Source organism: Bubalus bubalis, chromosome 2 (assembly GCF_019923935.1).
Source record: "Bubalus bubalis isolate 160015118507 breed Murrah chromosome 2, NDDB_SH_1, whole genome shotgun sequence".
Classification (NCBI taxonomy): Eukaryota; Metazoa; Chordata; class Mammalia; order Artiodactyla; family Bovidae; genus Bubalus; species Bubalus bubalis.
In genome coordinates, this window is record NC_059158.1 from 128642691 (window position 1) to 128667766 (window position 25076).

A 25076-nucleotide genomic window follows, 5' to 3' on the forward strand; every position below is an offset into this window, starting at 1 on the left:
GCCTGGGTGCCCGACCCCTGCGTTTGAATTCTGGGTCTACCCCCACAGTAGCCATATGACCCTGGACAGCCTTTCCAATTTTGTTTTAGCTTGTGTAACATGAGGGCCCTAAAACTTGGCCTCTGGGAATATTGTGCGAATTAGGAATTACATATTCAAAGTGCCTGGCTCATTGTAGATATTCAGTACTGGTAGTGTATATTGTTAGCTGTTTTTACAATTGGGCCGTGTTTCACATTTCATCTGCAAGTTTGGTTGCAAGGATGGAAAGTGTCTATTTTTATATTTTTTTATGAAGAAAACCTTCTAAACCTCTTTAATGCTCTCTGTGAAAGACCTTTTATACCATTGCCTTAGGCTGGATTCTGGAACTAGGAAGCAGTTACTTTAAATAATGAGAGGTGGAGGGATGTGGAGGGAGAAGTAGAAAACAATGAAAACATTTCCTATCCTTTATCTCAGCCTAAACAGTTTGATAGTATTAAAAAATAATTACAAATGTTGCACAAGTTTTTTAGAAACTTCACAAATTCTAGGACTTTACATAAGAAAAAAGAATCTGTGATTCTCGCAGTTAAGCTAGTTCCAGTGTTTTCTCTTTGTTGTCATTTTTAACAAAATGGGAGCAATATCCTATATACTATATTTCACCTAATAAGATATCACTACCACTCTTGGAATTATGATTTTAATGACTACATTATATTTCATATAATTATTATTAATGGTAGAGAAACTTTCATTTACAATAGTGCCTGCTGCTGCTAAGTTGCTTCAGTCGTGTCCGACTCTGTGCGACCCCAGAGACGGCAGCCCACCAGGCTCCCCCCGTCCCTGGGATTCTCCAGGCACGAACACTGGAGTGGGTTGCCATTTCCTTCTCCAACGCATGAAAGTGAAAAGTCAAAGTGAAGTCGCTCAGTCGTGCCCGACTCCTAGCGATCCCATGGACTGCAGCCTACCAGGCTCCTCCGTCCATGGGATTTTCCAGGCAAGAGTACTGGAGTGGGGTGCCATTGGGTGAAATACTTTGAATTTAATATGACAAGAGATGTGCAAAACCATACAAGAAAAATGTTAAAACACTCATGAAAGGCACTGAATAATACTTGGACAAATGTAAAAATATATCCCATTCTTGAATGGATAACAGCATTATAAAGATACCATTTCTCCCTTAGTTATAAATGTAATATAATCTCTGTAGTAACATAACAGTTTATTTTATGGCATTAGATGCATTATACTAAAATTCATATAGAAAAGCAAACATTCAGGGTTGTATTCTGTATTATCAAATACAATACATCTGATTCACCTAAATTATTGCTATTAGAAATATTAGCAGTTGTGAATTTTTGCTATCATAAATGATATTATAAACGATGTCATGAACTCTTTTCACCATAAACCTTGATTGCAGTTTTGTTTTAGGATTTGTTTTAGGATCAATTTTAGGATTGATTCTTCTAAATAAAATTCGTGGAAATGAGGTATTATATTTTTAGGGTTTTTGATACTTGTTGGTATACTGCCTTCTAGAAAGAATGTATCAACCTTTGAAATTGCCTGATTCCTCTATATTCACTAAAATAAAGTGTGTGTGTGTGTGTATATATATATATATATATATATAAATTTTATATATATATAAAATTTTCTATTCTTTGCCAGTCTGGGAGATGACAAATATTATTTAATATCACTTTAAAGTTCAGAAGTTTTATGTTTGTTATCATCCAACAATCATTGCAGAACCCAAGCCCCACCTTTTAAGCCTCAGCTTTTAAATCACCCCAAAGTGGCCCTAAAAACCCTTTTCTTCTATGCCCAGAGAAATTTCCCCAAGGAGGTTCCTTTCCTCAAGGGTAATGCTTTCCTGTCCCCTTCATTGAAAATTTCTATTTTTTTCAGACCTGTTTCTCTCAGAGAGGTTTTTGGAGGAAAGCAACCTGATAGAATTGATTTTCCCTAATTTGTGAATAATTAATAACACTTAAACCTGTGCCTTTAATAGACTGTTCTTAAAAAATAAACCTGAAGAGGCTCCAGGGGTGTTATTTTGGATCCATTAACAGAAGGATGGGGACAGAGAGCCCAGGGAGAAGCAGATATTTGGAGAGAGGTCTGCCACTTCACTCACCTTGGAATCTGTGCCCAGGTCAGCTCTTCAGAGCTGGTCTTGTTTTTCTTAGCTTCTTTCTTTCCTCTTTTGAAACCTTTCATGGATTACTGCTCAACCCAGGCTGCACAATTGAATCTCTGGAGATCTTTGAAACTTCCAAGGCCTGTGGCCACCCCATAAGTCTGCCTTAATTAACCTGGTGTGGGGCCCAGAGACCTGTCTTTTCAAAAGCTCCCCAGGTGATCCCTTTGTGTGGTCAGCAGCAAGAACTACTGTTCACATAATTTTCTTCTAAGAGCTAAGATTTCACACAGGCTCCCCCTGCAGGGACTAGGGACCTTGTAGGAAAAGATCAAAAAAGATCAAATCAAAAGGAAAAGCAGACCAGAAAGAAAAAAAAAAAAAGAAAGAAAAGAAAAAACAACTCACCAACCAAGCGATCCCTTATTGTAACCTGAAGCTTTTAAAGACAGATAGTGACCTGGGAAAGGGTGGGGACCCCAAGACAGAACATGCAAGCTACAGCCCCAGCTCCAGCTCCAGTCCTGCCTCCACACTGAGCACACCGCTTCCTCAGCCCTGCGTCTTCTGTACAGTGACCTGATGATGGGTCTGTAATTCGATGGCACACTCCCCCTGACCTCTGTCTGTATCTTCTTTCCTACTTTGTCCCTAATGTTTAGCTGGGCACTTAGAGGATATTTTTTGGTGGCTCAGATGGTAAAGAATCTGCCTGCAGTGAGGGAGACCTGGGTTGGATCCCTGGGTAGGGAAGATCCCTTGGAGAAAGGAATGGCTGCCACTACCAGTATTCTTGCCTGGAGTATTTCATGGACGGAGGAGCCTGGCGGGCTACAGTCTGTAGGGTCTCAAAGAGTCAGACATGACAGAGTGACTAACTTTTTTTCACTTTAGGAGCTATTTTCACCCTATCTGTTGAGCTAGTTACTGACTCCCTTTTAGCCTAGTCTATGGCTTACCTGAAATGAAATCTCATCTGTTATGCAGAGGTATTTAAATTGGTATGCAAATGGCAGTAAAAGGAGTAAAGACCCACCACTGGCTATGCTGCCCAATGCCCTTGACAGAAGTCAAATGTTCAGCACCAGGAAACACCTGACAGACCCTCTGCCTCATTAGCAGAATCCCTGTTGCTGGACTCCACTGGCCTTTTGGGGGGAAGTAGGGCCTCCAGGCTGAGCAGCTTCTGTGTTCTCCTCTCCACCCCAGGCAGATGTTCAGGGCTGCAGTGAACACTGGCTGGGAGGGAGCTGGCCCTTACATCTGGGTTATTCAGAACAGATGGAGCACAGCTGCCCCTGTGTATCACAGCTGGGCTTCCAGCCTGGTGCTGCGCTTTCTTGGGGGCAGCCTCTATGGCCATTGGATGGTTCAGAGGCAAGGGCTCTTTAGTAGCCATTCTGAGAAGCCCTGCAGACCTCTAGTCTGATTTTCAGTGCTTTCTCCCCAGCTGGTTTCTCAGGGACTGTCCCAGTAGGCAGTATAAAAGACTGAGCTCCAGAAATAGCTCCTATCTGTCCCTTACTCTTCATTTTCACAGCTGCTACTTTGCCTGAGACCCCCACCATTCTGTCCCCTGGGGCCTGTGCACATGTCAGGCCTCCCCCCACCCCACGCCCCGTTCTGCTTCTGTCCTTGCTCCTCCTTGTTCCCGCCATCGGCCACCAGAGTCTTTGAATGTGTGCCTCCAGCCAGGTCATCCCCATGCTGATGTTCTTGTTTAGTTACTAAGTTGTATCTGACTCTTTTGTAACCCCATGGACTGTAGCCTGCTAGGCTTCTCTGTCCGTGGGATTTCCTAGGCAATAACACTGGAGTGGGTTGCCATTTCCTTCTCCAGGGGAATCTTCTCAGCTCAGAGACTGAACCCTCATCTCCGGCATTGTCAGATGGATTCTTTATCACTGAGCCACCAGATTCTAAATCAGTGATTTCATTCCTGGCTGCATATTAGAATCATTCAAGAGACTTTTAAAAAATGCAGATGCCCAAGGTCCCTTGCCCAGAGATTCCGATAGAATCTTGGGTAAAGTGCCCTCTGAAATTCTTTGTCTGAGGATAATGGTGAAACATTTCCTTAACCTGGTACATGAGGCCCCTGGGTGACCAGACCCTCTTTCTATATAGCTTCCTGTTGTCCTGTACTACGTTTCATTCCAGACCTTAGGCTCTCTGGCCCCTGGAACTCTTGAGAAATGAGAAACTCTTGCTCAGTTTTCACAACTTCCTAAAATTGTCACCACTTTTTCTGTGAAGTATTTTTGAGACCCTTATATTGAGTTAGGTCTTTCTTCTGTATCCCTGTACTACTGATTCACCCAGAATTGCAAGCAGGGCTGTTGTCTGCTTGCTTCTCTAAAGCCATTAACCTGCAATTCTCCAAGGACAGTATTGTAAGCCTCTTTGCCTAAGTCTCTTCCATCTAATTGTGGATTATCCCAGATGAAGTGACTATCCACTCTGCCAAACACAGGGGCATGGGAGAGGCATGCGTTTTATGGTTGCTGTTCTGTTCTTTTGTTTTAGCAAAAATTATTGTCTACTTTGTGACATGGGCTGCCCTACAGGTCCTATTATATTAATGGATTTAATTCTCCCAAGACCCTAGAAGTACACTCATTCTCCCTATTTTGCAGGGGAGGAAAACTGAGTCAATAAGGAAAGGCAGGTAACTTGGTGGGTAGCAGGGCACAACACGTGTCTGTTGAGTGAAGAAATGGGTGGCTCTCTGCTCTGGTTACAAACAAATCTTTGTGACCAGACTAGGTATTAGGACTGTTTTTTTCAGTGAACACTTTGCACAGACTGAGCCTTAATAGATGATAAACATTTTGTAGGAGGGCTTCCCTGATGGATCAGAAGGTAAAGAATCTGCCTGCCAATGCAGGAGATGTGGATACAATCCCTGGGTCAGGAAGATCCCCTCCAGAAATGGCAACCCACTCCAGTATTCTTGCCTGAAGAATTCCATGGACAGAGGAGCCTGGCGGCCACAGCCTATGGGGTTACAGAGTCGGACACAACTGAGCAAGTAACACTAACAGTTTTGTAGAAAATAGTTGAAACCCTCGTGACTTAATTCCCAAGGCACTTTCCTCAACAAAGGACGTTGGCAGTGTGGTGTAGTGTGAATCAAAGGCATCCAGGGCAAAAGAACAAGAGAGAAATATGCTATAAATAAACACCCACTATGCCTACAACCTACATACCCTGGGAGCTTTCCTGCCTGATCTCAGTGGATCCCTTACCAATGATATAGAGTAAGAATTATATTTACAGGAGATAAAACCAGAGCTTGGAAAGGTAGGTGACTCAGCCAGTGTCACATAATTAGTTAAGGAAAAAGACTGGAATTAAACTAGTCTGTTATGTCCCTTTCAACAACAGGAGGCTCCTCTGCCTGGTGTATCATTGGAATCTCTAGCTTTCCTAATTTACTTTTGCCTCTAAAAGCAGTTTTATTTTACTAAAACATATATATGCCATGTTTAGAAAAATGTGAGAAAACTAAAATTGCCTATAATTCACTACTCAGAGATTAAAAACACACTGGGAACATTTTGAATTTTTTTTAACTCTTTTGACTCTGAATTTATATATCAATAAGTCAATAAATGTTTTCTACAGCTTTGTAGTATATGAAGAAGTGTTGCCCATTTTTTCAAACCAAACATATTAGAAGTGATTAAGCAACATTCTTTATTTTAGGCATAGATGAGTTTATTTTATAGCTTAGTACATTGTGACTATTTGCTCGAAGCTCCTCCCAAATTGTCATTTCTTCTCACTGTCCCTTGCTGCTGAAGATGGAAGGCCTTCTCTGCACCGTTGCTCTTTCCCTAATGGAAACTTCACAGCACAGCAGCTGTTAAAATGAGTGGCTCCCTCACAGTCTTTGGCATTCCATCTCCCCAACTTATTGTCTGAGTCAGGGGTTACTCTTTCCCCAACTTACCAGCAGAACCAGCTGAGATCTAGGCAACTGAAGGCCTGAGTGGAAAACAACTTATAGGTTTTTAAGGCCTTATTTCCATTGTATTGATTAAAAGAAAGCTCTTGGGCAGAAACTTGATAACTGTACTATCTATTTTACTGCAAGCATGCAGGCTAAATACTGAGGCTAGTTGTAAGGTATCTGATAATCCTCTTCTTAGGCTCTAAGACCTAGTGTGAAGGTATATTCTATGGTTCAGCTCCCATTTTAAAAAGAAAACAATAGAATTAAATGGTAAAAAGAAAAAGATGACTCCCAGGAAGCTGCAAAATGAAGAGAGCGTCCACTCTAAGTATGTACATGGACCACAGCAGGCAAGAGAACTTCCCTTACTCTTTGCAAACCTGCCCGAGTCAATCATCACTACGCTTGTCCTCCCTGTGTTTTTTGCAGGAAGGGACTTGAATGACGGCTTGTGGCATTCAGTTAGCATCAATGCCAGAAGGAACCGCATCACTCTCACGCTGGATAACGATGCAGCATCCCCGGCTCAGGACACCAGCAGGATGCAGATTTATTCTGGAAATCGCTACTATTTTGGAGGTAAATTCCCCAGCTTTTGAGGTTGAAAAAAGGAGGGAGGGAGAATGCAGTGGGCACTTATTTTACTACAATGATTCTTTCTGTGTCAAATTGACCATTCTCCCAATGTGCACACACACACACACGCATACCACATCCCTATCCTCAAGCTCAAAATAATGAGAAGAAAACTTTTCACAGCTGTACAAATTATCTAGGTCAGTGCTGAGGGGAAAAAAAAAAAATCTAGCTATAAGAGCTCATGTTATGTAACACATCCAAAGGAGATTTTTTGTAGCCATGCCAAACTCTGTGATCATATTCCAGAGGAGAAACTCAGTTGAAAACTCAGAGAAAGTCTACCGAGAGTCAGCAGTACCTGAAAGAGAAAAAAATCCAGATGAGAATGCACAACCAGCATCCTCAGCTTTCTCCATCACTTCTCAGCTGATTTGCTTTCTTAATGCCCAACCCATCCCTTCCTCACATCCCTGGAGGCCATGCTCATGGAGGGGAGCTAGAGGGAAGACCTAGAAGGGCCATGAATTTATAGCTCCACAAAGAGCAGCCCCCTCCAATGCTAGGAAATTTGCCAAATATGAAAAGGCAAGGGCAATCTGGTAAGCAGGAGAAATATATAATTAGGCTTTATTTTTATAGCATATGTGCATTTTTATTTAATTTTAAGGGTATTTTTTTCATTAAAACTATCCATGCCTACTTTGTCAATTGTTGGTATTATAGAAACAGTCTTTAACGAGTAATTAATCTCAGCAGCTGTCTGACCTTGAGTAACACACTTATGGTCCCTGAACTTCCTTATCCAGAATGTGGGGAAACAAAGCAGAATTGCTGGGAGAGTTCAGTGAGGTCAAGGTTAAACTTGCAACATCGTGCTTTCTACATTAGAATGGGCAGACTGGTTTCACCTTTTGTAAATATGGTCATCTGCTGGGCCTGGTCTAAAGAGAAGTATCCTGTAAAAAGTACAGTCTCTGAAATAGAATTTGTAAATCGCTTCTCTCATACCATTGACATGGGGTTATCTTTGAAATATAAAAGGGACTTGGCAAAGAGGCAGTGTACACATCGGGGTGTCCTGGGAGGGAAGCTGACTGGAGTGATTCCTTTGTGGTTTGATTTTAGGACCCAGAGCCTCTGTCCTTCACTCCAAATCTCCATATTATGCCCAGATAACAAATTCCTTTAGAAAGGGAACATTTTCATCTTCTGTAATTGTTTTATGTGTCTTACATCATTTAATTCAGGCAATAACTTTGTGAGGTAGATAATTTTAGCTCCATTTTACAGAGAGTAACACTGGTGTTTACAGAGATGAAACACTTTGTGTGAGTAGTAGAAGCAGGACTTAACCCTAAATCTGATTCCCCATGCCCCACTAGTGACAGCAGAAGGACGTACTCTGAAGACGGCAAAAAAGGGTCTCGGGGGCCCCACAGATAAATCTCACAGAATGTATAATTTCGCATCATATGCAATGTTTCATTGATACAGAATAAAGCAATCTTATATTTATTTCTGGGGGAAATAACATTGAATTAATTATGTGACTTAAGCATCTGAAATGCCTCAAAGGCAAAATAGCTCCCTTCCCCCAGTAGAAGTGTTTTTAGACGCGGGTCTTGTGAGACTCCAGGCTGAGGAGGGAAGATTTATCTGAGATCTGAACAGTGTTTAAACAAACGCCCCACACGTAGACTGTAAACTTAAGGCAAGTGAAAAATGAGTTTGAGTAATAATCGTCAACTTACATAAATTCTCTCTACAGCTTCAATTAGAAGTTGTAGCGTCTCTCTTCATTTTATAGTGTGCCTGTGAGCCGTTAACCAGCTGCTGGGCTTCAGCACAGCAGTGACTCTCTATTAGAGATGGCTGAAATAATTCCCAATTATTTATGGGTTATTGCCATGTTTTCAAGCTTGCATTCCCATATGCTCTGAACCTATTAAAACCATTGGAATGGAGTTTATAAAGAGCACAGGCACCCATGCACGTCTGTGACTCTATACCTGGCAATGAGAAGTAGTTATTCTCTGGTTGCAAGCTATGCTCAATTAGTGTGATGCATATTTTTTAAAACAACACCCTTTAAAAAGGTTATGGTGTTAAACTTTCATATATGTGATTACAGCCCTATAACTGTGCATTTAAACTCTTAGTTCCTTTAGCATTTGGGTTTGCTTTGCATATCACTTCAAAATTCCAGTTACGTTCCTGTATATACTTTTCTCAGGAACTAAGCCTGATAATGCTGACAATTAACCAGACAACTACTCTGCTACCGTTCTTACCCAAAGCATAATTTTCTTTGAATGTGTAATTCAGAATTGAATTGTTCATTTAAAAGTGTGTTTTTAAGACAGAACTGAAATTCCCAAGTAGTTATGATATGTTGCTTTCTTGGGCTGAGTGAAGTATACCACACAAAACAATAGCAAATGGCTTACAAAGAGGGAAAAAAGAAATAAGAATGAGATAAATGCAATGGCATCAGTATCCCCTGTAACATATTTTGTTTTCTGTTCTATACAGTGATTAAATATGCCCCATTTTGTACCAGTTTTGTCCCATCTCTGAGAATGGTATGATTTACAACAAAAAAATGTGTGCACTGCTGTGAATGAAAAAACATTGAAATAATTAGACCTTAAGGTCTTCTGTCAATAGGTCACTAAAGTAATGACTGACCATTTCAGTATTCTTCTTAATTTTTTTTTCTCTGTCCCACAGGGTGCCCTGACAATCTCACCGATTCCCAATGTTTAAATCCTATTAAGGCTTTCCAAGGCTGCATGAGGCTCATCTTTATTGATAACCAGCCCAAGGACCTCATTTCAGTTCAGCAAGGTTCCCTGGGGAATTTTAGTGATTTACACATTGATCTGTGTAGCATCAAAGACAGGTAATTATTGTCTCTTCTCCTCTGTTCTCCCACCCCATTCCCATTCTCACTGTTCTAAATATGAGTTTCTTTCACCAAAATTCAAATCCACTGACATCAGCCACATTAGATATAATTGAGTCGCCTAATGGAATATATTTCTAAAAGGATTTCAGGCCCAGGGAAAAATGTTTTAAATAAGTTGAGTTTCACTTGCAGTAAATGGGATATGCAAATTAAATCAAAATACAAATTTGTGAAAGGATTAAAATTTTATGCATAAACAACATTTGATTACTTTGAAGTTAAGAGGGAAGTGAAAAGGAGGGAGGGATTGCAGTTAGGAATAGCAGTGTGTGTCCCTTCACACAGACAAATGAAATCAAGCCCTCTGGGATTCCTGTAACAGAGGTTTTGACAGTGTCCAGTAGTTCGGTGACTCCCTGGAAGCCTGATCTTTGCTGTTACCACCCCTCACCCACTGCTTCTTTTACCAGAGGAGATCAGACCCTGGACAGAGAGCAGCACTTCTATTCCACAACTTAACACCTTTAGCAACACTTCCCTTTCCCTCTTCATTTCTTCTGGGCTCTAGCTCCTCTTTTATTTGATGTTTCTGAAATTGAGATTTTGAATAAGAGATTCAGAGACTCGTTGCAGGAAATGAAAGAGGAGGGGTTCTGAATTTTCAGCAAAGTTAATCATGTGGCCCATGTGTTCTCTCTAGCACTTTATCTCCTTCCTTCTGCCAGTGCTACTCACCCAGGTCAAGATGCCCTTTGCTGAATGAGTTAGCAATACGTGTTAAGTGTTTGCCTCTGTGTTGCTGGTATAGAGTCTCTGCTTATGTTTCAGGGAATTAATTAGACATCACCATAAAATGCTATCAATGTCCAAGAAGTATACCTTTATTTGTGAGATCTATGACAGTGGCAGTGGAGGTCAGGACAGCTTTCAGGAAGTGGTGTTGAGCTGAGTCTTATAAGATGGGCAGGCTTGGCTGAGGGGCGGAGGTGATGGTAACTCATAAGTTGGAAGGATGTGGCATGCAAAATGCCATAAAAATAGGGGGATCATGGTTTGTAAGCCTTTCGTCTACCCAAGATGCTTAGTTTTCACTTAAAAACCTCTAATATGGTGATGCATCTTACCTTTGAAGGTTTATAGTAGTTTAATTGGCTGTTTATTTTTCTTAGGAGCCTGTAAAATAATGTCATGTCTTACAGTAAATGTTGTCTTAGATTCCATAAAATATAGGTCATGGTGATAGAGCATATGATGTGAATATGGCTGGGGATGTGTGTCAATTATAAAGAGCTTTGCATGTGTATGGCATTTAGCCTGATGCCCTAGGAAGACTCAAGAAGGAAGGCAGTCAGATTTGTTTGGTAAAAAGAGTATTCAGGAAAAGTGAGAAGGATGCATTGGAAAAGAACCAGCCAAGAGGCAGAGAGGTCACTGCTCCGGTCCAGGGGAACAATGATGAGAAATAGTAGGTGCCTGTACTGAGCATCACAGAAATCAGCTCTGCAGACCATAATCTCCTCTCATGCTCGGAATGACTGATAGACTTCGGTGGAACTTTATATGCATGTTTCTCTGTTAATACCACTCCACATGGGATTGTCAACAAATCACACAGACTCCCAGGCTCTTCTGCTTCATTTTTTTCCTATTTGGCCAGCTGGAAAAGTGGGTAATAAAATGCATGCTTCATTAGAATGTGCTAGTTTAGAGATCTCAGAATAAAAGATATCTTGCAGAATGGTTGTCATTCCTATAGTCGTTATTAATGATAAGGGATTGGGGGGTATCCCACTTCATCAGACAGGACAGCCTTTTGCAAAGTGTAGATCGATGGAACATTTATCAGTAGGGATCTCTTATGATTAGTTAATTTCTAACTGAGGGTGCTTTCATTATTTTTGATTACATGGGACGCCATTGCCATCTACTTTGCATCATTACTTTTGTGTAATTGTAGACTGTATAATTGTATTACATACAATAGTGTTTTGGTTAATTGTATAATAAGGGATTGTGTTTAGTTTAGTGGGTAAGTGGGACATTTTTCTTGATTTACCAGACAGTCTCTCTAACAGAAGGGAAACTGGTAAAAGGCTTTGCTTAATTAATTATTTCTTGAACTTATATTTAACATTTGGTTGGAGAGGGGGTTGGGGTTAGAAAAACAGGTGGTTTCTGAGTTTTGCATTTTATTTTTAACGTGCTAGTCGACGTGAGCCTGATTTAAGGACCAGTGTGAAGGAAGTTGTGCCTTCAAGGAGCTGCCACTTGGTGTGGGGGTGGGGTTTGTGGGGACACATGGGGGCAAAGAACAGTCTGGCTGTGTGTGGCTTTTTTCAGAAAAATTTAGTGAGGTTTAATGAAGCTCAATGAATACTTTAAAACATTAGATACTTTAAATCTTTTTGATGAAAAATGTTAGTTTTCATTAACTATGATTCCTATTTTATCTTTTATTTGTAACAGTGAGCTTTAACACTTCAGAAGAAAATTTTGTGAAAACACAACAAAAATAATTTTGATTTTTAAATTTCTTACCTTTAATATATGCTTTTGATGAAAATATATTCAAATATCATGGAGAAGGGAATGGCAACCCACTCCAGTACTCTTCTCTGAACAATGCCATATTCAGAGGAGCCTGGTGGGCTACACTCCAAAAGGGTCACAAAGAGTTGAACAATGAGCAAATAAGCACACATTCCAATGTCATACTTTGAGTACAGTTGTATTTTATTTTAATAAAAATGTTTAATTTTATATTGGAATATGGTTGATTTACAACATTGTGTTAGTTTTAGGTGTACAGAAAAGTGATTCAGTTATACATATGCATAGCTGATTCTTTTTCAGAACCTTTTCCATTATAGGTTCTCACAGAATATTGAGTAGAGTATAGTACACAGTATATAGTTTATAGTAGGTCATTGTTGGTTACCTGTTTTATATATAGAAGTATGTATGTGTTAGTCCCAAACTCCAAATTTATCTCTCCTTCCCCCTCTTCCTTCTTTGGTAACCGTAAGTTTGTTTTCTCTATATGTAAGAATTTGAGCAAACTCTGGGAGATAATGGAGTACAGAGGAACCTGGTGTGCTATAGTCCATGGGGTCATGAAGAGTCAGATATAACTTAGCCACTGAAAAGCAACGAAGTCTGTTTCTGCTTTGTAAATAAGTTCATGTGTATCATAGTTTAGATTCCACATAACAGTGATATCATATGATCTTTTTCTTTCTCTCTGATTTACTTTACTTAGTATGATAATGTCTAGGTCCATCCATGTTGCTGCAAATGGCATTATTTCATTCTTTTTTATGGCTGATGTCTTGAGTAAAAGCTGGGAGAGTTCCTTCTCAAGGACTGAAGGATTTAAACCAACAATTTGCATCTCCCTAATGGGCATTTTGCTGAAGCTTCTGGCCTTGAGGAAGAAAGGAGGTGGAGGAACTGGACTGGCCCACAGCAGCCCTGGCAGCAAGGAACATTGTGGCTTTAGGAGGCTCTTTGGAGGACTGCCCAGTGTCTGACAGTCCAAGATCAAGTTGAGAGAACCCTTGAAGAAATCACAGTTGGGACTTGACAGACCCCAGCCACCTTCAGTACTCTTTATACCTCTAGAATACGATGCACAGCCACCATCTGTCCTTTGCAGGCTACATCTCCAGTCTCATGTTCTCCACACCCCAAAACATGGTTCTTCATGGGCTAAACTTACCTCCTGCACACTCTTGGGCTTAAAGTAGGCCAAACTTGATATTATAAACCATCATCAAGCAAGGTATGCTTACAGCAGAATCATGCCTTTGGTTATTTGACCTCATAGACAGACACTGAGTGAGGGACAGACACTTTTAAGTGAGTGGCCATCTTAATAATAATAAGAGGCATTCTTATTGTATCAATATATACTTTAGTAGAATAGGATGTAGTAAGAGCTATAGAAGGCAGGAGGGCATGAGAACACTAATATCCCATTTTTTCAAGGGAATAAACTAAGATCTGGAGATTATGTCCACTTTTTCATGGTCACAGGACTGAAATTTCAATCCAGAGTTAGACACTGCCAGGGTTCTATCCCTTGTACTATCTACCCAAAAGGATCTGAACTGGAAATGGAAGTCACTTTGTGCCTGTGGATCTAAATAGGTAACCTCATATTCATACAAAAGTTGTTCAGGGATGTGCCATATATTAAATCTCTTGTAAACCTTAGGTGCCCATTGAGCTTCCTTTTAAAAGGGAGGCATTCAAAATGGTATGCAATGTCAGGCAAGGTCTTTTTTTTAAAATCTACAGTTTTCCTTTATATTATATATGTTGCAAGTGTACGACATAGTAATCACAATTTTAAGGTTATATTCCACTTATAATTATTATAAAATACTGGCTATATTCCCCAAGTAGGACATTATATCTTTGTACCTTATTTTTAAATTTTATTTTATATTAGAATATAGTTGATCTACCTGTGGCGGATTCATTTTGATATTTGGCAAAACTAATACAGTTATGTAAAGTTTAAGAAAAAAAAAAAAAGAATTCACTGCAAAAAAAAAAAAGAATGTAGTTGATTTATATTGCTGTGTTAGTTTCAGGTGTACAGCAAAGTGCTTCAGCTATACATATGCATGTATCTGTTCTTTTCCAGATTATTTTCCCATTTAGGTTATTGCAGAATATTAGGGAACTCTATTCAGGCAAGGATTTAGTGATGTAAGGATTTCCCACTTTTGCTGGCCCAGGTCAAGGAATGCTTCTTCCTAGGACTTATGTGGAAAAATCCAAGCAGTTAATTCTGGGAGCCATATCCGGTCCTGCAGGGTTCAACGTCCAGAGCCGAAGAAACTAATCACCAAATGCTGTCTAAGACTTCATCCCAAGAGGAAAAAGGATCCAAGGTGTGGAGCAAACAGGGATGCTGATGAATCAGTGAGGGGAAGTGGAAGTCACACCTGGAGAAAGTCATCAATTCCAGTGCAGGTGGTAGTGGATTTGAGAGGCATCAGAGCATGTTTAATTCCCTGTTACTTGTCAGCTTGAAATAGGATGCATAGGATTTAACCTTTTTTGTCTGTCTCTTCTTTTGCAAAGCTAGGATAATGGAACCTTTGTCTTGAGAGTGAAATGAGAGAGCATAAGAAGTCAGGCACTCAGTTGTGTGTCCAGTAGACAGTAGATGCTCAGTGATTTTGCCATGTGAATTCCTAGAGCCAATGGTTTGCTAACTCTCCCATTTACATGGGGAGGAGAAGCTCAGGTCTCCCTCTGATATTTTCCCACTATGGCCAAGTTATCTCCAGTAGTTTCTGTGCTGGATCCCCATAGATAGACCTCATGTGCTGTGCTGTGTTTAAGTCACTCAGTCATGTACTACTCTTTGTGACCCCATGTACTGTAGCCTGCCAGGATCCTCTGGGGATTCTCCAGGTAAGAATACTGGAGTGGGTTGCCATACCCTCCCCCAGGGGATCTTCCTAACCCAGGTATTGAACCCAGGTCTCCTGCATTGCAGGCAGATTCCTAACCATCTGAGCCAACAGGGAAGCCCAGAGAGACCTCATATGTGCCCTCAGATCAATGCTCAGTGATTTTCCTTGGGCTTCAGTTCTCTTTGAGCTGCACCTCTGAGGCACCAACCATTCCCTATTAGGAAGATATCCATCAATTTTGGTGCCCAGGTCTAGTGATCTCTGGATTCTCCTAAAGAGATCACCCACAGATTCTTTAGGAGAATCACTGGGCCTGGGTAGGGTAAGGTGAGCATGTGGTGTGTCCAGGGCACACAATTGGAGGTGAGTCTTATTTCCAGGTTCATGCCTGTTCATGCCTGCAGACCCTGAATTTACATGAACCTGGGAATGAACCCCTCCTTAAATTTTACTGGCAGATCCCAGACTGCATCAGAATCACTAGGAAGGGTAGTTAGAACCTAAATTGCTGAGCTCCACCCCTAGAATTTCTGATTTTTACTGTGGGCCAGAGAATTTGCATTTCTAACAAACTCCAGGGTGCTACTGGGACCAGACTTTGAGAAGCACTGCCTAAACCCTCCAATCCTAGATGCAGTGAGATTTCAAGGATTGCTATAATAATGGAGCAAGTATCTAGGTGTTGCTCCTACTGGGCTCTCAAGCAGCTGCCTTCCTGATCAGAGTCTTAAAGGGCCTATAGAAAGTTCCAGAAGCTCTATCTCAGTCTTCCTCTTCAAAGGTCATTGAAATGAGTCCAAGGGACACTTTTGGTGACAACTGAATTCCATCTCCCTCCAGACTTCCCTTTGGCACTCAGACTCTCCTCTGCTTCCCACTACAAGCAATACCTTTGTGAATACAAATGAAAACAGTCAGATCCTCAGAGGTGTTTGTGTGAAGGGCTGTTTTTGGAGGAAGGAAGGTTGGGTTTGAGAACCCAATCACAGTGAGGAGACGTCAGAGTTTGGGCAGCTGCAGCTGCCAACAAACATTACTTGTCTTTTTGTTATTTTGAGGACAGTTATTTTATTTGCTGGTCCCTCTGAAAATCAGAGCTTGGTTTTTCCTTCTAGATTAGGCTCAGATTTTGTGGGGGCCAGGGAGGATGTGGCACCATAAAAATAAGAGTGACCTCACCCATCAAAACTATTGCCAAAAACCTTAGTAAAGATCAACCGAGGGAATTCCCTGGTGGCCCAGTGGTTAAAAATCCACCTTGCAATGCAGAGGACCTGGGTTTGGTGCCTGGTCTGGGAACTAAGATCCCTCTTGCTGCAGGGCGACTAAAGACCCTGTGCACCACAGCAAAAGATTCTGCATGATGCAGCAAGGATCCCATGTACTGGAACTAAGACCTGATGCATCCAAAGAAAAAATAAGAAATTATTTTATTTTATTTTTAATTTAATAAATTAAAAATAAATAGATGAAATCCCTCTAAAAAGAAAATGGGCAGAGACTGCTGATCACACTGGGTCTTCTGGTGCCTGGTAAAGGTTTTCCTGGAAATGGGTCCCATTTCCTGTGTTCCTTCCTCGTTGGGTGATATTGCAGATGTTCCCTGGAGATCACACAGCTTAGACTTTTTCATAGAAGGAAATAACAGTTTTGTGGAGTATGGCAAAGACAGGTACCAAAGAGGGACCTCTGCTCCTGGGGCCTTTGCTGTAATTTCCTGTAGAGACAGTTTTGCTCTTAACATTTTCTAAAATAAAACAATCTGTACTATACAGTAGCTCCTTGTTGGTTATCCATTTTAAAGATAGCAGTGTGTGCATGTCGATTCCAAACTCCCAATGTATTCCTTCCCCACTCCCCCAACCCTTCTGGCCTGGTCAATGAGTATGTGCTCATTTGGGTCCAGCTCTTTGCCACTGTATGAACTGTAGTCACCAGGCTCCTCTGTCCATGAAATTCCCCAGGCAAGAATACTGGAGTGGGTTGCCATGCCCTCCTCAGGGGATCTTCTCAACCCAGGGATTGAACCTGAATGTCTTACATCTCTTGCATTGGCAAGCAGGTTCACCACTAGCACCACCTAGGAAGCCCTCCAGCCTGATAATCATAAATTCATTCTCTAAATCTGTCAGTCTGTTTCTGTTTTCTAGGTAAATTCACTTGTATCAACTCTGCTCATTCTTAGGTAACAACCTCAATGGGAAAAGAATTTGAAAAAGAATAGAGTGCTCACTTTGGCAGCACATACACCAAAATTGGAACGATACAGAGAAGATTAGCATGGCCCCTGCGCAAGGATGACACGCAAATTCGTGAAGTGTTCCATAAAGTTTAAAAAAATTAAAAAAGAGAAAAAGAAAAAGAATAGACACATGTATATGTATAACTGAGTCACCTTTCTGTACACATGAAACTAACACAGCACTGTTAATCAGCTGTAGTCCAATATAACATATAAAGCTAAAAAATAATAAACAATTTGCTTATTCCAGTGAGTGAATCCCATGTGGGAAACTGCTTTAAGTTTCCTACAGCCGAATAAGTTAGGAAATGTAGCTTCTCATTCCATAATGATTTCCTTTTCTTCCAACACACATTCTTTTAAGAAACTTCCTACAGTTTGGTGATTGCTCAGTCATGTCCGACTCTTTGTGACCCCGTGGACTATACAGTCCATGGAATTCTCCAGGCCAGAATACTAGAGTGGGTAGCCTTTCCCTTCTCCAGGGATCTTGCCATCCCAGGGATCAAACCTAGGTCTCTTGCATTGCAGGCAGATTCTTTACTGGCTGAGCCACAAGGGAAGCCCATAGCATATGCTCAACTCTTTGGTCAAGATTCTTACCTTCCTGGTTCAGAGTTGGGAGTCGTGAACACTGAACAAAGGGAAATGTTCAGTGGGATGACCTCTAACAAACAGACTTCTGCTAAAAACCCACCCAGTGTGTGGGTGTTTGTTCAAAACAGTAGGCTATATAAAAATCTTACATAGCAGGGTAATGCATATGTTTTCCATTTTCTCTCCAACTGAAAGCTTGTACATTGGGTGCCAGAAAAACTACTGTAAGGGCACAGCCCACACAATCTGAGTTTCCAACTCCAAAGTGAGAAATGTTACAATATGGTGTGTTCTCCCTTATCTCATGGGATGGGCCCTCAATCCAAACAAGAGCACTTCTGCTGTTTTTATTTGTCATTTGTAGTCTATTTCATGGGGGACATGGAAAGGTTATATTTTACATAACAGTTACTGAGCAAACATTCTCCGAGTATGATTTCATTTAATTCACTCCACAGTTCTGCCAGATTCTCTAAGTTCTTCTCAAAGTGTAGTTCCAGACCAACAGCCCCAGAATCACCTGGCAAATTGCCCTAACTGCATATCCCGAGGCCCCATCCCATACTTTCTGGAACAGAAGCATGGGGGGCAGCCTGAGTTTTCACAAGCACCACCCCCGGCTGATTCTGATGCACACCCAGATTTGAGAGCCATTGGTTTATTCATTAGCATTATTTAAGAACTAAGAGCTCCTCCAGTGCTTATGAAAATTCAGTTATCTGCTTAAGGTCACATTTTTGGTATTTGATGGAGCCAGGATTCGAATCTTGATTTCTCCCGTACTTCAATCCATATTCATATAGAGGGTTTATTGCCTAGAGGCCAGGGAAAGAGAAAAGACGGGTTTGTGGAGCCAGAGGAGGTCACAGGAGTGTCACAGAGGAAATGAGATTTCAAGAGGAACTGGGAACATGGACTGGGTTTAGGGTGGTAAAGTAGGACTGTTCCAGGTAGGGTGGAAAGCATAAGTCTGGGCCTCTGAATGGGTGGCATGCTATACATTTGTTTGCCTTGATGGGAAAGGCTGCTTTGGCATTAGTGTGTAAACAAGAACGTAAAGTCAAAGCCATAGGGAACTTGGCAGCACACAGTTTAAAATTTGAGTAACAGATCATATTAGTAGTTAATTCTTAAATAATGCTTCCTGTGTGCCCAGACCTCATAAATGTGTGTGTGTGTGTGTGTACATGAGAGAGAGAGGGGGGGTAGATAATAGATAGACAGATAGATAACAGATGGTAGGTAGATAGATACACAGATCCTTACTGCCACCAATGAAGTAGGTAAGACTGTTAACTCCATTTTACAGAATGAGATTGAAGCAGAGTGGCACTAAGTAACGTGTCCAAGGTCACGCAGCAAGTCTATGGCAGAGCCTGGCTACAGACCAAGGAGTCTGGTGGAAGAGATCAGACCTGTCCTTTCATGCACTACCTCTGACTTTTTAGCTAGGAGGCATCCTACATGCTTCAGCAGGACTGCAAAGTAGAAAATGATGTGTTTCCTTCTTGCATTCATGTCACAAATGTTGTACTAACCCAGGAGGAGAAGGGATATGAGCTACAATGGATGGGCCAGCACTGAAGCCTGAGGGGTTGTCATCCATGCCGTTCCTTGTCAGAACCTTGAAGCAAGCACACTGAAAGAGACTCAGAAGCTGAAAGCTTCCACCAAGAGATCACCTTTCTCTCTTTCTTTGGGCTGATTAGGGAATAGAGGAGCCACCTCAGGACTAATTTGTCAGGGCCGTCTTGGGTTGGTAGATTTTGAGCTGATTTGGTAAGAACATCCTCCCCATCTAGAACTAGACAGGAAAAGTACTGGTTTATTCATCCACACCTTTAATGAGGGCAACTCCCCTCACCTCCTCTCTTAGACTCCGCTGAATGTCAGCAGGAAATAGGGGCTTTGGAGGACTTGATGCCTGGGTTTGATTTGCATAAATGACTTTGAACAACTGCATCTGTGTTCTGTGGCCAAGCTCATCTCTCTCATCACTCATTTGCATAAGAAAATGGGATCATTATCTTGATGAAAAACGGCACTCATCTCCCTGTGTGTGGGGAAGGGCATCAGGGTCCCTTTGCTTCATGTATAACTATGCTGACAAATCAAGGTTAGCACTTCATTCTGTCCCATCTGAGAATGGTGAGTCTCTTCCCTTGCCAACTGGTCATCTGAAATGTTTGTGCTGAAAACAAAGCCAGAGTAAGATCTGGGTGAATAATGACAAGCTCTTCCAAAGATGAGGGTTTCATTCCGAGAGCTCTAGGAATGAGGCTGAGGTGAGATGTCTGCGTTCAGATGTGGGTAAGAATATGCTGCTCTGAACAAATAGGTGCTTGGATCATTCCTCCTAAGAAATAACTGTCCAAGAATGGCTGATGTTTCAGACAATGCAGCAGGCGAGGAAAATTTTTGATCTAAAATGAAATGTGAATAAAAGCTTGTTTGAGGTTCTTAAGTTACATCTGTGAGGCACTGTTTATATTTAAGCCTGCAGAAAACATTTCTAAATTAATAATAAGAAAAGGTTCTTCCATATTTGCTCCTTTCATGCAATCATGATCAATATTTTTTTCTGAAGCATTGTTGACTTACAATGTGTTAATTTCTGCTGTATAGCAAAGTGATTCAGTTATACATATTGTTGTTGTTGTTCAGTCACTCAGTCATGTCTGACCCTGCGACCCCATGGACTGCAGCACCCCAGGCTTCCCTGTCCTTCACTATCTCCTGGAATTTGCTCAAACTCATGTCTATTGAGTCAGTGATGCCATCCAACCATATCATTTTCTGTCACTTTCCCTCCCTTCTCCTCTTGTCCTCAATCTTTCCCAGTATTGGGGTCTTTTCCAGTGAATTGGCTCTTTGAATCAGGTGGCCAAAGTACTGGAACTTTAGCTTCAGCATCAGTCCTCCAATGAATATTCAGGGTTGATATCCTTTAGGGTTGACTGGTTTGATCTCCTTGCCATCCAAGAGACTCTCAAGAGTCTTCTCCAGCACCACAGTTCAAAGATATCAATTCTTAAGCACTTAGCCTTCTTTGTAGTCCAACTCTAACATCCCTACATGATTACTGGAAAAATCATCACTTTGACTATATGGGCCTTTGTCGGCAAAGTAATGTCTCTTTTTTTAATAGGCTGTCAAGGTTTGTCATAGTTTTTCTTCCAAGGAGCAAGAGGTCTTTTAATTTCATGGCTTCAGTTACTGTCAGCAATGATTTTGGAGCCCAAGAAAACAAAGTCTGTTACTATTTCCATTTTTTCCCCATGTATTTGCCATGAAGTGATGGAACCAAATGCCATGAGCTTCATTATTTGAATGTTGAGTGTTACGCCAACTTTTTCATTCTCCTCTTTCACCCTCTTCAGAAGGCTCTTTAGTTCCTCTTTGCTTTCTGCCATTAGGTGGTGTCATCTGCATGTCTGACACCTGCATGTCAACCTGCATGTCTGAGGTTATTGATATTTCTCCCGACAATCTGAATTCCAGCTTGGGCTTCATCCAGTCCAGCATTTTGCATGATGTACTCTGTGTATAAATTAAATAAGCAGATGACAGCCTTGACATAATCCTTTCCCAATTTTGAACCAGTCCATTATTTCATGTCTGGTTTTACATATATATTCTTTTAAAAATACTTTTATGATGGCTTAGCACAGGATATTGAATATAATTATCTGTGCTACATAGTAGGACCATGTTGTTTATCCATTCTATCAATCATGATTTTTTACCGATTTAAATGTTTTGGCCATGCTATGCAGTTTGTGGGCTCTTGGTTCCCCAACCAGGGACTGAACCCGTGCCACCTGAATTGGAAGCACAGAGTCTTAACCACTGGATGGCCAAGGAAGTCCCAATCATGATCTTATTTAACTTCCATCCAAAACCCTGATAAGGGCTGCCCATCCATTTTCCCATTCTCCAAAGAGTGTCCTTCTACGCAGCCATTGTCATATTCAGGTTTTTCTCTTCTGCATGGATGTCCACTTGCTAGGACGCTGAGGTGAAGCACCAGTAGCCTTGAATACTGTTTTTATTTAGTCTAAAAGAATTCATTGGTGCTGCACTGTAAGTACCATTTATAGATTCATTTGGAAGAGAAAAGGAGCTTAATATGATTTTAGTTGGGGAAAAAAGCAAATCTGACCTCTGATAAAATGTCCTCACCCATTTCTGCAGTGAAACCAAAATTTAAAATTAGCCCTATGTTATTTTATTCTTGTATTAAGATATATCACAGGAAGTTCACAGGACAGGAATCCAGCCTCCTAGGTTTTCCAGGGACATAGACTTCTGAATGCTGAGTTAGACCCTCTGCTCCCTGCTTCCAGGACATGGGCAGTGTGATAATATGCCATTCAATGCAACCCTCACAGTGCCCAAAGGGAATATTGGCTTCCCTGCTTGGCAGGTGAGGAAACAGACTTTAATGTATATTTAATAATTTACCTCCAAATGAGAGCAAACTCAGGGTCTCAAGGTGGTGAACCCCTTCTGTTTACATTTTACCCTAATGTTGGACTTAACCTCCTCCTGTTTCGGCTCCCTCAGTTGTCAGATGGGGACAGTGCATCTGTTTTATCACTACAGGTTGTAAAATAAGAACTAGGCGATACCATTACTGCTTCCCTCTTGGAATTTGGCCAGGATTGACTGAGATTAGGAGGATGAAAGTTCTTGAAGTTAAAAGTAAGATGGACAGAAATGGATGGGGCTGTACATGTCTCAGATTTTTAGATAACCCATATACAGGCAGAAAAGAAGGACACCTTTCTGAATAATTTACCTACCTATATAACCTATTTTATTTTTCAGATAAATGATTAATATTTGCACTTTGTTCAAGTTATGGGTTTAAAATATTCCCTCCAGCTTTTGCTTCATCTTATTTTTAAATATATGTGATAAAATCTTTTTCCTTTCAAAACTCATAATTTTCTTTTGTTTCTTTTTAAAAAATTTTATTTTTGGAGTATAACTGATTTACAGTGTTGTTAGTTACTGCTGTGCAATGAAGTGAATCAGCTGTATATATACACATATCCCCTCCCTCCTGAGCCTCCCTCCCTCTCTCCCATCCCACCCCTCTCAGTCATCGCAGAGCATGGAGCTGAGCTCCCTGTGCTCTACACAAAGTTCCCACTAGTTATCTATTTTACACCTGGTAGTATATATATATATATATATATATATATGGAGAAGGAAATGGCAACCCACTCCAGTATTCTTGCCTAGAGAGTCCAGTGGACAGAGGAGCCTGGTGGGCTGCTGACCATGGGGTTGCACAGAATCAGACATGACTGAAGTGACTTAGCATGCATGCATGCATTGGAGAAGGAAATGGCAACCCACTCCAGTATTCTTGCCTGGAGAATCCTAGGGATGTAGAAGCCTGGTGGGCTGCTGTCTATGGGGTCACACAGAGTCGGATATGACTGAAGTGACTTAGCAGTATATATATATATATGAAGTGAAATCCTCCATCCATGGGATTTTCCAGGTAATAGTACTGGAGTGGGTTGCCATTTCCTTCTCCAGGGGATCATCCCAACTGAGGGATCAAACCTGGGTCTCCTGCATTGTAGACAGATGCTTTACCATCTGAGCCACTAGGGAAGTCCATATATATATGTGTGTGTGTGTGTGTGTGTGTGTGTGTGTGTGTGTGTATACACACACACTGACACACACTCTCTCTCTCTCTTTCCCTCTGAGCATATATACTCAGTCCTACTCTCCCAATTTGTCCCACTCTCCCCTTCCCCTTCTGTGTCTACATGTCCCTTCTCCACATCTGTATCTTATTCCTGTGCCTCATCTTAAAAATTCCTTCAGTGTGATTTACTAAGTCAATGGCAGGGCTTGTCTCTCTTAACATTAGGATATGTTAAGAGAGATCTGTGGACCAAACGAAGAGAGACCTCAATATGTGGAAAATGCAGAGGGAGAAAACAAACCTGAAGGAGACAGTTACACAAGAGAACTTAAATGTGTCAAATTTTAGTGTCTAAACTCTTGTGAAAGCATCAGGAACACTGTTAACTTCATTATGACAAGGTGTTATCATCACCTTATACCTGCCAACTACATGCTGAAAGACGTAATTTTCTTTGTCGTAATTAGGTAGGGAGCTAACCCTGCTCAGAAAAACATAAAATCGCAGATGTGGTTCTTAAACAATGCAAGGTTTATGGATTGGACCAAACACTTGTGTTACAACGACAGAACCTCACACTCTGAAATGAGAATCCTACTTACAAGCTCCAGCCTTTATGTGTGTGCGTACATATGCAGATGGTTACACACAGTGCACATGTATGGCAGTGTCCAGTGAGTCCTGGTGTATTTGACCTTCTTACTTGCTGAGGGGCTGCCCAAGGTCTACTAATCTTCCTTTGTGACCCAACCATTCATTATACAAATCTTTTCTGAGCATCTACTATGTGCAAGGCATGTTTTTTTGTCTTGTAGATTCAGGAGTGAACAATTCAGAGAGTGGCTGTTTTTTTCCTACTTCCTTGCGTCCTTGGACCCTGGGCCTGCCCTGTACTATTATGGGCCATTCATCCATTCATCTCCTTATTTGGAAAATCTCATATTCAGAAGCATATGTTTATTTACATGATTGTTTGATCAAATAAACATGTATATAAATAGGCATTTATGTGCCCAAATATGAGAGGCAGGAAGCACATACGCAGAGCACTAGGAGAGAATCTGAGAGGAAAGGTGGTTTTTATAGGGGTGAGGACTGTACACCAGAAAAGGGAGGTCCAGGTGTGCTATCCTCAATGCTGTGTCGCTGTAGCTGTCCTGCATTACTCAGTGTTTGCACCATGCTCTGCCGCCTACAAATTTCTGGCTGGAGATTCTGATCTCAGTTTCCTGCCTGTGTGTGTCCTCTGCTGAAATCACTGTTTGCTTAGCGAAAGGGGGCTAAGCAGATAACAAGTGCAAAATTCTGGTATCTTTCATAGGAAGGGCCTTTCGTAACTGGGATTTTAGGCGAAAACAAATTCCCACTTTTTTTTTTTTTTTTTCAAAACATGAATGTACTGAGAGTTCTTCTGTCTACCATTAATAGCATTCCTTTACAGCCCCCACCCTCCATACACCACCATCCTGACTGCCATGGTTAAAGGGTTTACCCTCTAGTAATTAATCTAATAACATACAGGCTACACCTACACTTAGCACAA

The 25076-nt window shown here is 41.2% G+C and overlaps 1 protein-coding gene, 1 long non-coding RNA gene and 1 other non-coding gene across 5 annotated transcripts in view; 2 read left to right on the forward strand and 1 right to left on the reverse strand.

Annotated features, from left to right (window-relative positions):
- LOC123331715 overlaps nucleotides 1–2767 on the reverse strand; it is a 130264-nt gene extending 127497 nt beyond the window's left edge. Inside the window, exon 1 of one of the 2 annotated variants that reach the window (XR_006548446.2) lies at nucleotides 2144–2767. This is a non-coding gene — a long non-coding RNA (uncharacterized LOC123331715). The remainder of the gene's footprint in view (nucleotides 1–2143) is intronic. The other variant, XR_006548447.2, reaches the window with a different exon arrangement.
- The window catches only part of CNTNAP5 (contactin associated protein family member 5), a 1053040-nt gene that overhangs the window by 581420 nt on the left and 446544 nt on the right, over nucleotides 1–25076 (forward strand). For both annotated transcript variants that reach the window (XM_025277585.3, XM_044936563.2), the window contains exons 9-10: nucleotides 6534–6683; nucleotides 9414–9585. In XM_025277585.3, the coding sequence (XP_025133370.2) occupies nucleotides 6534–6683; nucleotides 9414–9585 (322 nt within the window). The remainder of the gene's footprint in view (nucleotides 1–6533; nucleotides 6684–9413; nucleotides 9586–25076) is intronic.
- On the forward strand, nucleotides 17249–17355 carry LOC112583162. Its single transcript, XR_003107505.3, has one exon. It is a non-coding gene; the product is annotated as a U6 spliceosomal RNA (small nuclear RNA).